Source organism: Ovis canadensis, chromosome 25, assembly GCF_042477335.2.
Source record: "Ovis canadensis isolate MfBH-ARS-UI-01 breed Bighorn chromosome 25, ARS-UI_OviCan_v2, whole genome shotgun sequence".
Lineage (NCBI taxonomy): Eukaryota > Metazoa > Chordata > Mammalia > Artiodactyla > Bovidae > Ovis > Ovis canadensis.
In genome coordinates this window covers 52705949-52722369 of record NC_091269.1, presented here as the reverse complement: position 1 = coordinate 52722369, position 16421 = coordinate 52705949, and the positions used below count along the sequence as shown (strand labels likewise).

The 16421-nt window shown below is 55.4% G+C and overlaps 1 protein-coding gene across 3 annotated transcripts in view; it reads right to left on the bottom strand.

Moving 5' to 3' along the window:
- Window positions 1–723: 723 nt before the first annotated feature.
- Window positions 724–16421, bottom strand: part of ANXA11 (annexin A11) — a 41262-nt gene continuing 25564 nt past the window's right edge. For 2 of the 3 annotated variants that reach the window (XM_069572251.1, XM_069572252.1), the window contains 14 exons: window positions 15891–15953; window positions 14312–14424; window positions 13023–13409; window positions 11674–11761; window positions 11339–11433; window positions 10593–10706; window positions 9583–9673; window positions 9136–9215; window positions 8950–9006; window positions 6848–6941; window positions 4396–4491; window positions 3350–3408; window positions 3028–3150; window positions 724–1515 (listed from right to left, as the gene is read on the bottom strand). In XM_069572251.1, coding sequence (XP_069428352.1) covers window positions 1456–1515; window positions 3028–3150; window positions 3350–3408; window positions 4396–4491; window positions 6848–6941; window positions 8950–9006; window positions 9136–9215; window positions 9583–9673; window positions 10593–10706; window positions 11339–11433; window positions 11674–11761; window positions 13023–13409; window positions 14312–14424; window positions 15891–15945 — 1512 coding nt within the window. In that variant the 5' untranslated portion in view covers window positions 15946–15953 and the 3' untranslated portion in view covers window positions 724–1455. Of the gene's footprint in view, window positions 1516–3027; window positions 3151–3349; window positions 3409–4395; window positions 4492–6847; window positions 6942–8949; window positions 9007–9135; window positions 9216–9582; window positions 9674–10592; window positions 10707–11338; window positions 11434–11673; window positions 11762–11862; window positions 13410–14311; window positions 14425–15890; window positions 15954–16421 lie in introns of all 3 variants that reach the window. The other variant, XM_069572253.1, reaches the window with a different exon arrangement.

Below are 16421 nucleotides of genomic sequence, written 5' to 3'. Positions count from 1 at the left end.
TCTATCATTTTTGCTGACTACAATGAAGTTTAAGAAGCTCTGATCTAGTCTCCCCTTCATTTTAGGTCCAAAGAGGAGACGTAACTTACCCAGTAGCTGAGCTGAGGCCAGAATGGGGATGCCTGACTTCTGGACCAGTGTTCTTTCTGCTTTAGGGCTGCACTGGGTTCAGAGTGGACACCAGTATTAGGCCAAAGTGAGTTTTCCAAGGAGTGGGAGGGGATAAAAGCCCCTTGTAGAGTTGGGGACTTGACTAATTGGATCCTCTGCTGAGAATGAACCCCGTATAGGGCCAGGTGGAGGAATGAGTAACGATGTCCTTGTTTTTAGAAGAACACAGAGAGCTTTGAAGCTTGATGAAGCAAACATTTTAAGCTACTGATTTCTAGGCCAGGAATATAACTCCCTCCCTTCCAGACCTGGGGGAAGGACCACACTCCTCTTACTTGCCCTAGTGGACTTCACTGTACCCACATCTTACCAAAAACTCTGTGTGCCTTTTCAGCATCCAGACCCTGAGCAAAGACTTCAGGAACCCCCATTTCTCATGTCCTTAAGGCCCAGTCTGTGCAAATTACTTATATTCAGGGTTTCCGAAGCACAAGTTTCTTTTTAAAGCCATATAACTTTTCACGAGCTAATAAGGATGGAACCCCTAAGCTACAGGGCAGAATCATGAAGCATGAGAAAGCAAATTGGCACCAAGAAAACATTTCCAGAACGTTCCAGAGCTGGCTGACTTTAATTTGGAAACAGCATTTGGCCATCGACATTCAGGTTTAAGGCACATTCTCAATTACAAGAAGCCCTGTCACTGGCAGGGAACTGGCTTTGTTCTTGTGGTTTGTGTGGAAGAAAGAACAGACGACTTTCTGGCCTTTTCTTTTCTAAAAAGGAGTGAGTTTGGCAATAACAAAGCTCATGACACATTTTCACCAGATGCAGAAAGTGTACCCTTAAAGGTTTTCCCTTTTACTCCTCAGTGAAGACATGGCACTCCAACCCCCTACCTCTTTCACACCCAAACTTTGTATGCAGCAAAGACGTGTATGCAACTGTCTGCAACTATATATTAAAATTAAAAAAAAAAAAAAAACACCTCTGAACATACAAAATTACATGACTAGAAGGAAGCCAAGAGTTTCATCCATAAGCAAAGGGGAATGATTGCATGAGTCAGGAAACAAAATATCTACTTTAGCTGCAAGAGGCTGTGAGGGGTGGGGATGGGAGGAGGCGTCCTGAGAGTTCAAGACTGACTAGGTTCTCGGGCACAAGCACAATGCACGGATCAAGGGTGGGGGAGGAGATGGGGCCGAGGCTCTACAGTTGGTCTGTACTGTGACACCTGGGGGCTACTTTGTAGATTTGTTAGAAACAGACAAACATTCTTTCAGCCTTTTCCTGGCATTGCTGTTGCCAGCGGGTGGACAGAAGTGACCTGCCAGCCACTGCTCAGTCGTTGCCACCACAGATCTTCAGCAGAATCTTCCGGTAATCCCCTGAAGTGTCTCCCTGGTCACAGAAAGGAGTAAGACATCAAGTTAAGAAAGGCTCGACCAGTTCTGGCTTCCTGGCTCTTGATTTTCTTCTGCCCAAAGTGCCCTTACAGAGAGGTGGCCCTATCTTACGAAATTTCCCATTTTGCTGAGCAGGTGAGCAGCTCACATGCTGGCCTCACAGGTGCAAGGACCATGGACAGTGTAGCTCAGCCTCCCTAGTCTCCTCCAGTGAAAAAACTGACAGCTGTACTCACCCCAGTGATCAAAGTCAGCATTTAAAAAACAAACACAAAAATGTTTAAACAGCCCGAAACGCCCCTACCCAGGTCTGACTGATGGCGGTCTTTGCCCAGTGCGTTTCTGTTGTGCTGAACAGGGATTATACCGTAAGGCACCACTGTGTCGTGTGCCGGAAATGCCATCTGCTGTGACACGACCATCCGGCGGAGGAGACAGCTACCATTTCGGCTCCCAGTTCACACTGAGCTCTCCTCCAACTGTCCGCTGCACTTAGAAGTAAGGCCACAATGAGCTAATTTCTAATCATTTTCTTCCTTGAGGGCAAGGCCTATGGCTTATTCCAGATGCCCACAGCACACAAGATTGCTATCAGCAGCATTGTTTCTATAGCCGAGAAAAGAGAGAGAAGCTTCTCTCAAGAAGATGCCCAACATCAAACATCAGTGAGTCTGAAATCAGGACCTGGGTGTGGCAACTTCAATTTTAAGATTCAGAATTTAACTATCAGAAGCCTCCCTCCTTCCCACTCCTCCTGCAACAGAAATCAATTTTGTCAGACTGTCTCTGGCACACAGTGACGAAGAGGCACTAGTATCTACTAGACACGTACATGTCACACAATACGCTTTACATGGACCGCTTCCTTCAAGATCCAACACTTCTGGGGGTGGGATCATCTTAAGGATGATGGAACTAGGGTTCAGGGAGGTTTAAGCAAGCTGTGTGAGATCACATAGTGAGCAAATATTAACAGAAAAGCCAGAACTGGACCCCAAGTGGCGTGACCCCCGAGCCCTCGCTCTGAACCACCTCCCTGCGCTGCCTCCACCCTAAACCTGCAAGAGGTGGCTCGTCAGGGAGCCAGAGCCGTGCACCGTCCGGGGGCCTGGGCCCTGAGCTTTCCCTGACGGATGCCAGAGCCACGGGGCAGCTGGACTCTGAAGGCCAGGCCCCAGGCATTCATGTGGGGGTGGTGGTGCTGCGAGTCTCTCATGCTGACTATGGACCCTCCTCTGCCAGCCACCTGCTCAACAGCAGCTGTGCTGGATGCTGGGATGCAGGGTGGGGCGAGAGCAAGGTCAAGACCCTCCCTGCCGTCAGGAGCTGACAAGCTGCTGCTGTGCGTGCAGAGGAACAAGGGAAAACTGAAGAGGGCGAGTAGAGGACCACAGGCGAGATGCCCATGCTTGGCTGAGGCCAAGCCCATGGCGCTGTGAGGAGGAGGAGCAAAGGGGATGGGGGAACGGCCAGGGAGACAGCCCAGACGGCCCCCAGAGGCCCGTACCGTGATATCGTGGTACAGCGACTTGCCATACAGCCGCTTATACTCCGCTCTGATGTCCAGGAGGTCGATCTCGCTGCGAGACACCATGATGCGGATCAGGGTCCGGTCTTTGGTTCCGGCTCCCTAAAAAGAGTGGCCCAAGGGCATGAGCTGTGGACCTCCTCACCATCCAGTCCCTACCTTTCCTGGGCCCCAGGCCCCTCCCTGCCCCCTCTGGAGGAAGGCTGGCTCTCCTCAAGCTTCCTCCCCTGAGTAAGGTCCCAATCACAGGATGGGCTGAGACACCCCCCTCACCCAGACCCTGCACCTGGGGATTACCTACCCTCATGGCCTTGTTGAGCCTTTCAGCAAAGAAGGCTGGGGTATTCTTAAGACATTTCACTGGAAGAGAGAAACAAAGCATAAGCTGATCTGCAGAAAACTCAGTCTAGTGGGGCATGGAGCACATAGCCTCCTCTCAGAAGGCCGGCTGTCCATCAAACAACCTCTGCATCCATCTTCCTCCCCCCTCATCTCCTTCAGGCTCAATTATCCCACGATCCTGGCTCCAGCCCTCTGGAATAGAAACAGGTAGAGCCTGGACACCAACGCAACCCCTTTCCTGATAACCAGTGTGATGGAGGAAGTTGTGTAGGGACGGAATGTGGACGGTGGTTAGGAGCCATACGGCTGCTCGAGCAGGAGGGGCCCCGCTGGGGATGGCGTGGTCTTTGGGGGGAAGGATGTCTGAGCAGAATAATGCCCAACTGGGGTTCTCAGGCCATGACACCTACCATGGGGGACACAGGGAACCTGCCCCGCTCGGAGAGCTCCCAGAGAAGCAGAGCAGAGACAGACAGCCCGTGAGAGTCCCAAGTGGGTACAAAGAGGGGCCACACCCTCAGGTGGAGGGCTGGGGGAGGACTGGCCTGGAGCGTGCCAGGCCCTGCTCTGGAGGGCAGAACCCAGGCACCGTCCTGGGAGCTACGCCAGCTTTCCTCAGCCAGGGCCTGTTTTGCTGTTGCAAGTAAAAAAAAGCCTTTCCACGTGTTTCCATCACAAACATCTGACAACTGCCTGCAGGGATGTATTTTTAGAGAAGACTTGGCAGGATATGAGTCATCTTCCTCCCGGAGAGCGGCTGGTCGTGCTCCCACTGGTGCTCACGCTGCAGCTCCCTCCCCGGGGCTGGGCTTGAAATATAAACAAGACCGCTGGGGGCACAACTACACAGTGATCCAGGAAGCAGCCTGATTTCCCACTGCGTAGGCAGCTGGATTTAACAATCTTGGACCCTTTCACTATGCTCGTCCTCAACCACAGGGTGGATGAGCACCCAGAAAACTCACAACACACCCCAGGCCCCAGCGGGCGGGCTGAGACACCTACCCACAGCCAGCATGCCCTGCTCCAGGTCCCCAGACATCTCCCGGCAGATGCTCTTCTCAATGTCACGTCCTGTCATTCTCTGATACTCGTTAAAAACTAGTGGGAAGACAGAGGGACACATTATGAACTGAATTCTGTCCCTGACGCTTGCCCCAAATTCTTGCGTTGAAGTGTCCCAACTCCCAGGACTTCAGAATTTAAACTGTACTTGGAGATAGTCTTTAAAGAGGTAATTAAGTTAAAATGAGGCCCTCAGCATGGGCCCGGATCCAATCTGACTGGTGTTTTTATAAGAAAAGGAGATTTGGATACACAAGCAAACACCAGGGCTGCAAACACAGAGCTAAGAGCATGCTCAGACACAGCAAGGAGGGGCCACGTGCGAGCCAAGCAGAGAGGCCGCAAGAAAAACCCTCACTGCCGGCACCGTGATCTTGGACTTCTGGCCTCCAGAACTGGGAGAAAACAGATTCCTGCTGTTTAAGCCACCCGGCCCGTGGTATTTTATTACGGTAGCCCGAGCTGACTCGGACAGGACGCGTGGTGAGAGCTCTGCCTCCTCCCAGAGCCCGCCTCTCCCACTCTGCTCCTGGCACCCGAGGCGGTCCCGGTGACCACGCTGGCCCAGCTCTCAAGTCTGCCGGTTCTTCACCCGAAGGCAAGTGCATCCCCCCGCCCCCCAGCCTGCTCACTCAGTCCCCTTACCTGCACCTCAATCCCCTGTCCAGGAGCCCTGACACCAATACGCTCTGCTCAGATCCACCACCTCCAGTCCCGGCCCTTCCCCGTCATTCTGTGCCGGTCTTTCTTCATCTGACTGTAAGCTAACACAACTCTGGCACCCCAGCCTGCCCTGGGTTGGGCTGAGCACCCATGGGAAGCGGGCTGTGGGTTCCGAGAGGCAGGTGGAGCCATGGAGACCCGGGTCCCGACCTGAGCTCTGCCCCAGGATAGGACCCCCCTTCCCCGGCCAAGCTCTCGGCTTCTCTGTTCTCCAAACTGCTGTCATTCAATTCGCGTGTCAGCATCATGGCTTCTCCCACCTCTGGACCCAACTCAGATCAGCTCCTCTTTCCTCCCGACTAGTATCATTCATGCAGCCCTGATGCGCTGTAAACGTATTTCATGCTCATTAAAATGCACAGTGACCAAGACGAGCATGCGTGCGCACTTGCTCCACTGCAGGACAGTGCTGTGGAGGCAGGCAGCCCGAGGGCAAGCCCCAGCTCTGCCACGTTACCAGTTGGCTGCCTGAATTCCCCAGCTGCCCTTCACCCCATTCCTCATCTGTAAAGCGGGAGAATGGCGTCCACTGGCATTCATCAAAGGCTCGGTGCACGCACACAGTGGGTGCTGGAGATCCCAGCCCGCTGCTAGGTGTGGTCACCGTTCTCCATCCTCACCTGCCCTCTTCTGCGCTGACACTGCTGGCCTCTAGAACACCCCTTTCTCGGGGTGTCCCTCCTACGTCTCCTGCCCTGGCCAGAGCCCTGTCCTCAGACCGCTGTGCTCCCTCCCGGGGGGACCACTTGCAGTCCCAGGGCCTCAAACTCCTTCGACCCACTCAGCTCCCAAACTTCCACCTCTAGCCAGACCTCTCCAGAGCTCCGGGCTCACAGACCTAGTGGCTTCCATGGCATCTGTGGCTCCTGACCCCCTCCCCTCCTTAAAGCCTTCCACTCTCGGTCAAGGGCCCCGCCCTCTCCCACTGGCTCAGCAGGGACAAATCCCGGGGTCCTTTCTCTCTCTCACACTCCACAGCCAATTCATCTGCAAACAGGGCCAGAATCTGACCCCTGCTTACCACCTGCTCCTACCAGCTGTCCACACCACCATCACTCCTCCCCTGGACTGACTGCAGCCATCTCCTAACTGGTTTCCTTCTTCACCAGAGACCTCGCCACTCTTCTCAGTACACGTGCCAGTACACTTGCAAAACCTAAGTCAAATCACAGCCCTCCCTCACACCGAGCCCTCCACCGGCTCCCTGTTTTATTCAAGACAGACACCTAAGTCCAGGCAACTGTCAGCAGGGCTTCCTCCTGTACAGCACAGGGGACTGTATCCCAGCTCCCGGGATAAACCATGGAAAAGAAAACTGACAGAAGAATGTATACAGGCGTAAAACCGATTCGCTTTGCTGTGCAACAGAGATTGGCACAACACTGTGAGTCAACTATATTTCAATTAAAAGAAGAAATTAAAAACTGCTCCCAAACAAACTCTGAAATTCCACATTCTAGCAGGTAAAGATACCCACCATCAGGAGGCCCCCCTTTCTCTCACCTTCCTTGCTTTCCTCAGAACCAGATTACAGCACAGGCAGGAAACACGCTGATAAAATCCTGCAAATCACCACTAGGGGGCTCTTTCAAGGAAGCGAAAGGCCCACGCAGCGAGGAACTGCCAAAGGTTTCTGTTTCCTGGCACAGGGCAGCCAGCACAGCCTTACCTGCCACCAGGTGGGCCCGGCTCCGGGAGCACAGAATCGCATTGAACTTGGACTCATCTGTTCCCAGGCGGTTCTCCCCGGCTGCATAGAGCTCCTGGACAGAAGATGGACAGATAGGCATGCAGGCCTCACCCCCGACTCCAGGCCCACGTCACCTAGGACAGCTGGGCAGAATCTCTGGGCCCTGAAGCCCAGAGGGGAGGGAGAGGGGGACAGGGCCCCAGCTGAGTTCCATTCACTGTGCTAAGACAGATGCCATCCACACATCCCCTGGGCAGGGAGAGCCTAGGCCACTGGGGTCCAGGACAGGCAAGGAACCAGGGGGCAGCAGCACAAAGGAAAACACAGGCTTGAGTTCTAGCTCAGCTGCCCTCTTGCCACGGGACTCTAGGCAGGTCATTGGCCCTCTCTGTGTTCTCTGCTCTAAAGTGGGAAGACTGAATTAGATTTAGGGCCACCAACCTGAAAGCCCAAAGGGGCCACTGGGTAACTTAAATGCAGGAATCAGGGCAGTTTAAGGCCAGAGAGTGGTTGGGACCATGGGGACTACACAGAGGTGCTTCTCAGCTGAGAAGAGGACAGAGAAACAAGGCTCACAGCCCGCAGATCCACTTTCCACGTAGTGGTTTAGTTGCTAAGTCGTGTCCAACTCTTACAAGCCGTGGCCCGCCAGGTTCCTCTGTCCCTAGAATTCTCCAGGCAAGAATACTAGAGTGATTGCCATCTCCTTCTCCAGGGGATCTGCCCGACCCAGGCATCAAACCTGGGTTTTCTGCACCGCAGGCAGATTCTCTACCAACTGAGCTGGCAGGGGCGCCAGAAATCCAGATGTCCATGTGAAATTTCTCACCTTTAAAGGCAGTTTCCCTATCTATAAGCGGAAACACAGAATAACGATATTACAATTGACAGATCGCAGTTATGGATGTGGGACTTTATGTGACAGGTGCCTGCCTATCATTTCATTGCATACACCATTTTATGTTTGTAAATGGGAAGAATTTGCAGTTTCTTCTTAAACTGCTGAAGGTCTAAGCTCAGTATATATGCCAACTGGTAACCTTTGAACCAGATGGCTCCAAAGTACCTTTCGAGCCTCAGGCAGCAGCAGCTCGTGGACTTAAAGGCACCAATATTTGAGGGCAGAAGGTGCCCATCAGGGGCTCAGAGACCCCACAAGTCAAAGTGAGGCCAAGCAGGTCCAGAACTAAGAAGGCAGAGTAGTCGGCACGAAAGCCTTCGACCAAGGCAACTTCTGCCTGAGCTAAGAAACGGCCTGGCCAGAAAACAGCAATGGGAAAGTCCCCACTGGGCAAGGCCAGAGCCTGGGGCTTTAAGGATGTCCAGCCTCAAGTTCAGTTATGGAAATGGGGGTCCCAAGCCAGGGAGATGTTAAGGAGGGGACCGGGACCAGGGCAGGGGCAGGCGCTGTCTGGGCACAGGGAGTGAGCGAGGCGTCTGGGCCTCTGTCTAGACTCTGCCTCCAGGTCTCTCGGGACACAGCTCCGCCTTCCTGGGCCTCAGTGTCCTCACCTGGACACCTCGGTGCCCTCCAGCCCACCAGGAAGCTGGGGCCCTCTCCAAGCAGAACTGCTACGGTGGTCTGACATCATTGGTGGGAAACCCAAATGACTCTGGAGAGGCGCTTGGATCCCTGGACAAAGAGAGGAAATGGCCAGAGACAGTTCCCCCTTTAGCCTGCAATTCACACCAGGCTGGAGACAAGGGCAGAATTCTAAGGCTACACTACTAACATGGCAGCTGGTTTCTAGGCTCAAATCAAAAGCTTAACAGAATAATGGTCAAGGCAAACAAACACAAGAAAAGTACCAAGTCACATGAAATCCCACATCCATCACTGATCTACCAACTGTTGAAAGTAATATTATCCCATGTGGTCCCTCCTACAGGGCAGGAGGCTGAATGAAGCCTATGGAGGTGGGTGACCTGCTCAAGGTCACACGGTTGATAAGCAGCAGAGCCTGTGAAACTCAGAGAGTCTGGAATCCACTCCTCATCTTTGCTGTTTCCACCCCTCATAACACAAGGAAGTGGGAAGCCCCCCCTGCTCAGGAAGCCAGGTGAGCGGCCGTCACACTCACCTGCACATCTCTCTGGACGAGGGTCATGTCCACGTTTGTGCTTTCATCCCGGTTTCCCTGAAAGGAAGCAGGCTGTGAGGCAAGGCCACTCCTTGGAGCCACATCCTCCCTCCCTGCTCCTCTTCCCCGTGGCCCAGACGTTCACCTCTCCCTACCGTGGGCCCAAGCTCTGCCCTGGGAAAGTACCTGAGAGAGAGAGATGAGGAGCCGCTGGAAGTGTCCTGACGTGTCACTCCGAATGGCCTCCTCCAGGGTCTTTTTGAATTCTGAAAGCGAGATGCCAGGAAGGGCCACCCTGTAGCTCCGTGGACCAAGCTGCCCACTGCACACAGTCAACAGTGAGCGCTGGCAGGAGGAGCAGGTGGTCCACACGGCCCCCAGGAACACACAACTGGGGGCCAGGAAGGGCTATGCTCCCAGGCTGACCTGGCCCTGGGCATACCCAGGTTTTCCCTCAGCCTTAAGCTCAGTCACCTGCTTCTGTGTAAACAGCAATCAGGGCTGGGCCTGGGATGGAAGCCCAGTGTGCTGGGGATGGCAGGAGACGAGGAGACAAGGTCAGGAAGGGAGAGTTCAGGCCCCGGGAGGGAGAGGGTGTGGCCTCAGCGGCTGAGGCCCTGGGGCCAGCCTGACCTGTCTTGTAGAGTCTGTTCAGCTCCTGGATGTGCTCGTTGCTGCGGGAGGCGAGGATCTCGATCAGGCAGGCTTCATCAGTGCCCGCCCCCTGCGGAGCCAGAGCGCACGACAAAGCAGGAGCTTGTGACAGCCTCCTTGCTGGCACGCAGGGAAGAGCAGGTGCCATGATCCCTCAGGACACAAACCCCAGTGGAAGAGGCCACAGACACAGACCCACTCATGCTGCTGCTGCTGCTGCTGCTGCTGCCCCAGCCTGAAGCAGCCAAACTACCCCCCACAGTCCCAGGAAAGGACCAGGAAAGAGAGCAACATGGTGGCAAGTGGAGATCCATTTGAAGGATTATCCCCATTCCAACTTCCAGGACACCAAGAAATCAGAGAAGTGTGGTGACTTGTCCAAGGCCACACAGTCAATGGTGGGGCTGAGAGGCGGACCTAGATCTGTTTTATTCCAAGTTCAGTCCATGAATAAAGTGACAAACAACTGAGAAAACAGTTTGAAAGCAAGAGCATCGACACGTGGGAAAACCTGACTCCCAGAGTGGAGAGTGGAGCGTCTGGAGACACCTAAGAAAAGGCAACAACATTGAGGATGGAAGAGACGGCTGAGGAAGGGACAGTAAGGAGGCAGGGGACAGAGTCAGTAGCCTGCTTTCTGCATCGGGTTGCACCTTGGTTCTCACGATCACTAGCTGTGTGACCTTCGGCATGTTACTTCACCTCTCTGTGCCTCCAGTTCCTGGACCGTAAAATGGGAGTGATACTGGAGGCAGATATGGTAGGGTGTACTGGAAGCAAGGGAATCAGGAAGGACTTTCTTGACACAAGAGAAACCATTTCTGGCCTAAACCACTTTGTGACCTAAGCCTGGCCACAGTACTTGTCCTTAAGGGAACAACAGAGCAATAGGCAAGATAACAAAACATATAGACCCTGGGTTCTGAGCTGTGACACACACGTGGTCTAGGCCTTTGTCCATCACATCCACACACACAAAGCATACACACCTTGATAGCTTCCTTTATCTCACAGGCATCAAAGAGGACAGGGGTCTTCATCAGGGCTAAGATCGTCTTCTCAAAGTTTCCTGACAGTTCCGATTTCAGATCTTTGATCAAATCCTAATTGGACATTTAGAAAAATGAAAAAACCTATTTTGAGAATCCACAGGAGGTGACCAATAGGGAACAATATCCCAGATTCAGCAGCATTTACAGAAAAGACAAACCTCAGGCCCCAGACTGACCTACAGAACTATAACCTGCATTTGAACCAGATTCCCAGGGAACTCATAGCCCGTTAAAGTAGGAGAGACACTAGGCCAGAGCACTAGCCCGCATGCTCTAGCCTCTATGTACTCAGTGCTTATCTTTCTATTAGTAAGATCCAAAAGCCCCCAAAGTCAAACTTCTGTATGTTCAGCACTTAAAGCCTCTTCTTTCAAAGAGAAATAACTTGCCCATGGTCTCGGTGAGTCATGGCAGAGCCAGGATAGAACCCACATCCCCGGGCACCTCTCAGCAAACTTCAGGACCCTGTGGACTCTGGGATTTCTACTTCAGAACATCCTTTGCCTCTAGAAGATGCCATCAGTTGAGAGCCACCAAGAAACGCCCTAACATGCCTTAGGGTCCATCTAGGAGATCCAGGTCCTGGGGAAAAGCAGGAGTAGGCTGCACCTATCAGGAGGATATGCCCTGATTCAGGCAAGAACCCCTGACCGTCCCTGTTGGTCCCAGGAACCAACACTCACCTTCCCATATGCTGTCTTGAAGGACAGGAGGATCTGCTGCCGTTGCTTGTTGGAGCGACTACCCAGGCAGTCAATGATGGCCTGCTCGTCGGTCCCTGGTGGAAGGAGAGGTGGGAGTGCGCGTGGGGTCACAGGGATGCTCTGTGGCTAGAGACTTTCTCGGCCTGGGTCCTCCAATTCCTCTGAGCATCTGCGATACATCCCCATGTCCACTCTCTCTCTAACCCGGCAGCCAGGCCGCCTCCACCCAGCGACCCCAGCCCACAGAGCCACTGTGTGACTGCCGAGGGAGTCGGGGGAGGCAGCTGGGACTCGTGCCACCCAGGGTCTCTCACCAAAGCCCTTCATGGCCTTCCGCAGGACCTCAGCGTCTCGCAGGGGGTCAAAGCCAGATGCATCTGTGATGGTGCCTCGGTTTCCAAACTACTTAGACAGACAGACAGACAGTAAGATGCTGCATTTCCTAGACGTGAGACTGCCTGCCCCAGACTCTGGAAATATCTTCCTTCTAAAAGTTGGGGTACCTGAAGGAGTCTGCAGTTGACAGCACAAGGGACTCAACACTGAGTCGGCCTAATGTGACCATTGCCGCTCCTCGTGTCCTGGCACTGAAGCATCTGCCGGGCTCCCGTGGCAAGGAGCCTCCCTAGAGCTGAGTCCTGATGCTGGAAATCTACGCTACGCCCGGGTCCTCCAGGCCGGGGCTCCGGATGGAGGGGAGGCCTCAGAACAGGGTCCTAGCCTCTCCTCAAGGCCTCAGCGCTGCACATCAGGGCTCCCCTAACATCCCTGCTTAGTCCACTCTCTACACATCATAAACAGGTGTTCCTCCGGGATGCCTTCAAGTGTCCAGCCTTCACGATGGTACATGCAGACCGGCTACCTCCTGGATTCACTCTGGTTTCCTGGACTGTGTTCTGGATTCTGTGACCTGCTTGCCTGCTGGACTTCTTCCTCCAATGACGGCTATGCTCCAAGCACACTGGATTTTTCCTGCCTAAACTCTCCCTTGATGGATGGTCTAGGACAAACTGGCTTTAACAGAGGACAGAAGCTGAGAGAAAGATGAGGGGAAGGCAGAGAGGCACGATGCAGGGCAGGGCAGGGGTAGGGGGATGTGCAGGTGTTGGGGAAGGAGGGGAATGGACCCTCTGCCTAAAACTAGTAGTCGACCACACTCCACTGGCCCTGTGCTTGGCTGGTTTGGCTGTGTAACCATGGCAATGAATTCTAGGCTCTGCAAACATGAACTGCTCTCCAAAGTGAGCCAAGAGCAATCCTGAAAGAGCCACCAGCCATTTTCCACACTCAGAGGGGCTGGTTTTGAGTCTGGGAGGGCACATCCAGAGATTAAAGACTAAGAGCCACTGGGCAAAGGCCTTTTGAGACAGTTCTCACAAAGCCCAGGCAGTCAATACCACAAGAAGAACGAAGAGTACCTGGAGCGTTCAGACCCGCCTCACACAGGGACCCTCTAACCAAGCTGGGACAAACAGGGCAGCTCCCTGGGCCCTCAGAAGTGCAAGCAGGGGTGGGGAGTCTGTGAGAAAGTGATGCTCTGAAAACCACAAGTCAGAGCTACAGGACTGAGCCCTCCCCCATCCCTGCTAGGGGACACTAGGCCACGTGTCTCAGGCTATTAGGGCCAGGCCCGGACAGGCAGTAGCACAGGGTCGGCACCTACCTGGGCTGGGGACACGGCAGGGGTGACGGTCCCAGAACCCGAGTACCCTGGATAGCTCGGCGCCGGATGCTGCCCAGGAGGTGGCACTGGTGACTGTCCGGGGTAGGTCATGGGTGGCTGTCCAGGGTAGGCCCCTGGGGGCTGCTGTCCAGGGGGCAACATGGGCTGGCCTGGCACAGGGGCCCCTGGGTATGGCGGATATGAAGGCATCCCAGAGGGTGGGTTTCCTCCAGGGGGCGGGTACATTCCATACGAAGGAACAGGCTGCTGGGCGGGAGGGGGCTGCCCAAAACTCCCGGGGGGAACTGGAGGGTAACCACCGCCAGGGGTCCCCGGGTACAGGTTTGGCACGCTGGCTCCTCCAAACGTCCCGGACATGTTGGCTGCCTGAAAGTCCACAAAGCGGAGCCTTAGACTAACAGCCCTGGAGAGGTAAGGCCACACTCCATCCATCCCTCTGCCCCTCCCCACCCTGAGCCCTGCAGCGGGAGCCCCGGAGCCACACTCGGCTCAAGCTGACCCCGAGCACCACCAGCTTCTCAGCAGGCCTACCGAGCCCGCCCTCTGTCCCCATGCCCCCGCCTGCACCACTGGCCCTTTACCCTGCCTGCCTCACTCTGACACCACACCACTGTTCCCTCATGCTACTGTCTGTCTCCTCCCAGGGGCTGGCAGGTACTCCTGGGCTGGGGTTTTCTATCCCCAGCACCTACCATGGGCCTGGTGCAAATCAGACTAGGCAGTGGTTGCACTGTTTACACTGAGCGTACGTTTATCTTTAGATTATAAAATACACCATTTTATAAGCAAATCGAAAGTAGCGTGCCTGCCTGTGTTACCAGGCACCTGCCCCCCCCAACCAGGACAGTCATCCGCATGTACGAACACAGACAACACACACCTGCATCCGGTCACACATGCAGGACACACACACACACCCTCACCCTCCTCCCGTCCCTGTGCTGAGCGCATACAGAAGGTGCTCAATGCATATCCCTCACCCTGACCCAATCCCCCAGTACTGAAAGGAGCCTGGAAGGCCACGCAGCCCAACACACTCCCCCACCCCTCGCTTTACTAAAGAAAACGAGATGCAGAGAGGGACAGTGAACTGGCGAGAGCCTCGACGGAAACCCTTCTGTCCTAAGATATAGTGAGATACAGCGCGACACCCTCGGTGCCCACAGGTAAACACACACCCCTCTGACACCCCGGAAGCCAGCAGCCTTTCTCCCTCCGGCCCCACGAGAGTGGCCCCCGGGGCAGCCCAGTGGGCGGGCTGGACTCACCACTCCTGAGAGGTAGTCCTGGTTGAACTGCCCTGCGTAGTTGGCCACATTATCCAGCCCGATGGGAGGCATGGTGGGTGGCGGGTAGCCAGCACCACCCCAGGCACCGCCACCTGAAAGCAACACCGAGTCCATCAGCCCCTCGATCAACAGCCAAGAGGACAAGGCAGAGACATCAAGCTCCCAGGCGGTCAAAGAGAAGGCCAGGCAGAACCTTGGGCAGTCCTATAGGCCACGGTGAAAGCGCTCAGGCAGTAGAGTCTAGCCTGATCCTGCTGCCAGAGAAGAGAAGAAGGAACCTGCCCCACATTTTGGGGAGGAAGGCACCACTCAGCAAACACGCCCAAGACTCTCTGTGGGGTATTAAGGCAGGAGGGCCAAGGGCAGACTTGTTCTCCTGGCCTTACCACCATGGACCAGGAGTACAGACAGGTCACTCAGGGAGACTGTGCCAAGCCCAGCAGAGTGCGGAGCTCAGGGAGCACTCCGAGTCCAGAGTGACAGACGAGCACAGCGGGCGGGGTGGGCTGGCCTGCTCATCTGGCTGTGTGCCGTCACCACATGTCTGTGAGAGGCAGGGAGGAGCAGGATGACGGGACAGAGGCAGGCAGGGCTTGGCTGTGAGGAGGAGTCGGGGAACAGCAGTAAGAAGTTCCAGCTCCGACACCAGAAGGACCGGGGCATGCGCCCTGAGCGAGCACACAGCCATCCTGGCTCAGTTTCCCCGTGTGAAGCGGGGATAGCTGGTGATGGCCTCAACTGCTGTGAGGAGGACTGAGAGAGTTACTGCCAGGCAGGGCTTAGCTGGGAGCCCGGTGAGTGTTCGTATGTGACAGCCCTCACCGAAGCCCTCACGAGCAGCACAGCAGCCAGCATCATGGCTGGCCTGTCAGAAGCAGCCCTGTCCACGGCAGCGAAAAGGCCCTGGGGGCCTCCAGCGCGGCTTTCCAGCTCCAGGACACCCAGGACAGAGCCTCCCCGGAGTCACTGGCCAGTTCCTGCGCTTCCTGCTCCAGTGCCGACAGAGGCGGAAGTGGTGGGGCACGGGTACCGGACAGGCTGGCGCGGCCGCCCTGCTACTGGCCCACAGCCTCAGCGACCGCCTCCCCGCCCAGCGCGCAGGGGCCCTGCTGCTGGGAGCGCACGCACCATGCAGGCGGGGCAGGGGGAGGGACAGGGCGCCTGTCACCACGCGGTGTTCCAGAGGACGCCGTGCCAGAGCCTCTACCAGCTACCTCGGCCTTCCTGGGCCAGCCCCGTGATGGAGACGCCTGAATTCATTTGCAAAGGAGGAAACTGAGTCTCAGAGAATGGAACGTATCTGTCTGTTCCTATCAGCTAATAAGGCAAGAGACTGGGGCCTGGCCTCATCCTGGCTTTTCAGAAGTGGCTTCAAACCCTGGCCTCACCTGGCCCCAGGATCCAAGATCTTCTCTAGCCCCTTCCCATCTGGCTGCACTGTGTGGGTATGAAGGGAGCAAGGAAATGACTGGAAAGCACCATCACTCCTCCCCCTCTCCATGCCTAGCCCCTCTGAAGAGAGGGCAATCCCTCCCCCACAGGCCCCAGACCTTCTTACCTGGTGCAGCTGGTGGGTAGCCACCTGCGGGCGGGGGGTAGCCTGGGTAGCTCATGGCTAGATCTGAAAGGAAAGAGGAAAGTGTGCTCAGGCTCGGCCAGGGGCTCCCATTAGCTTTACTGGAGGACAGCAACACCCACAAGCCAGCCCCAGCAGGAGGATCCGCATCAGGCCTGACCCGGGGTGGGGCAACCCAGCTCACCCTTTACCCACAAGGCCCCTGCCAGAAACAGCAATCGGGGCATTACAGGATTCGCCACCCATGAGCTGGTGAGTTACCTTGAAAACCGCTTTCACCCAGGCTCCACCCCCACCTGTGCTGACAAGGGATGCTGCAGGTGTGACGCTGTTCTCCCATCTCATTCTCAGGGGCCAGGTCCATCTGCCTGGATCTTCTTTATCACCATCCATCCAGCATCAGGGAAAGCCCGTGCTCCCATCTCCCTGCTCCCAACCTACAGACCCTGAGCGATCCACAGCGGGCTCCAAATTGCATCTGCCCCAAACTACACTTTTTGTTCTCCAGCCTCT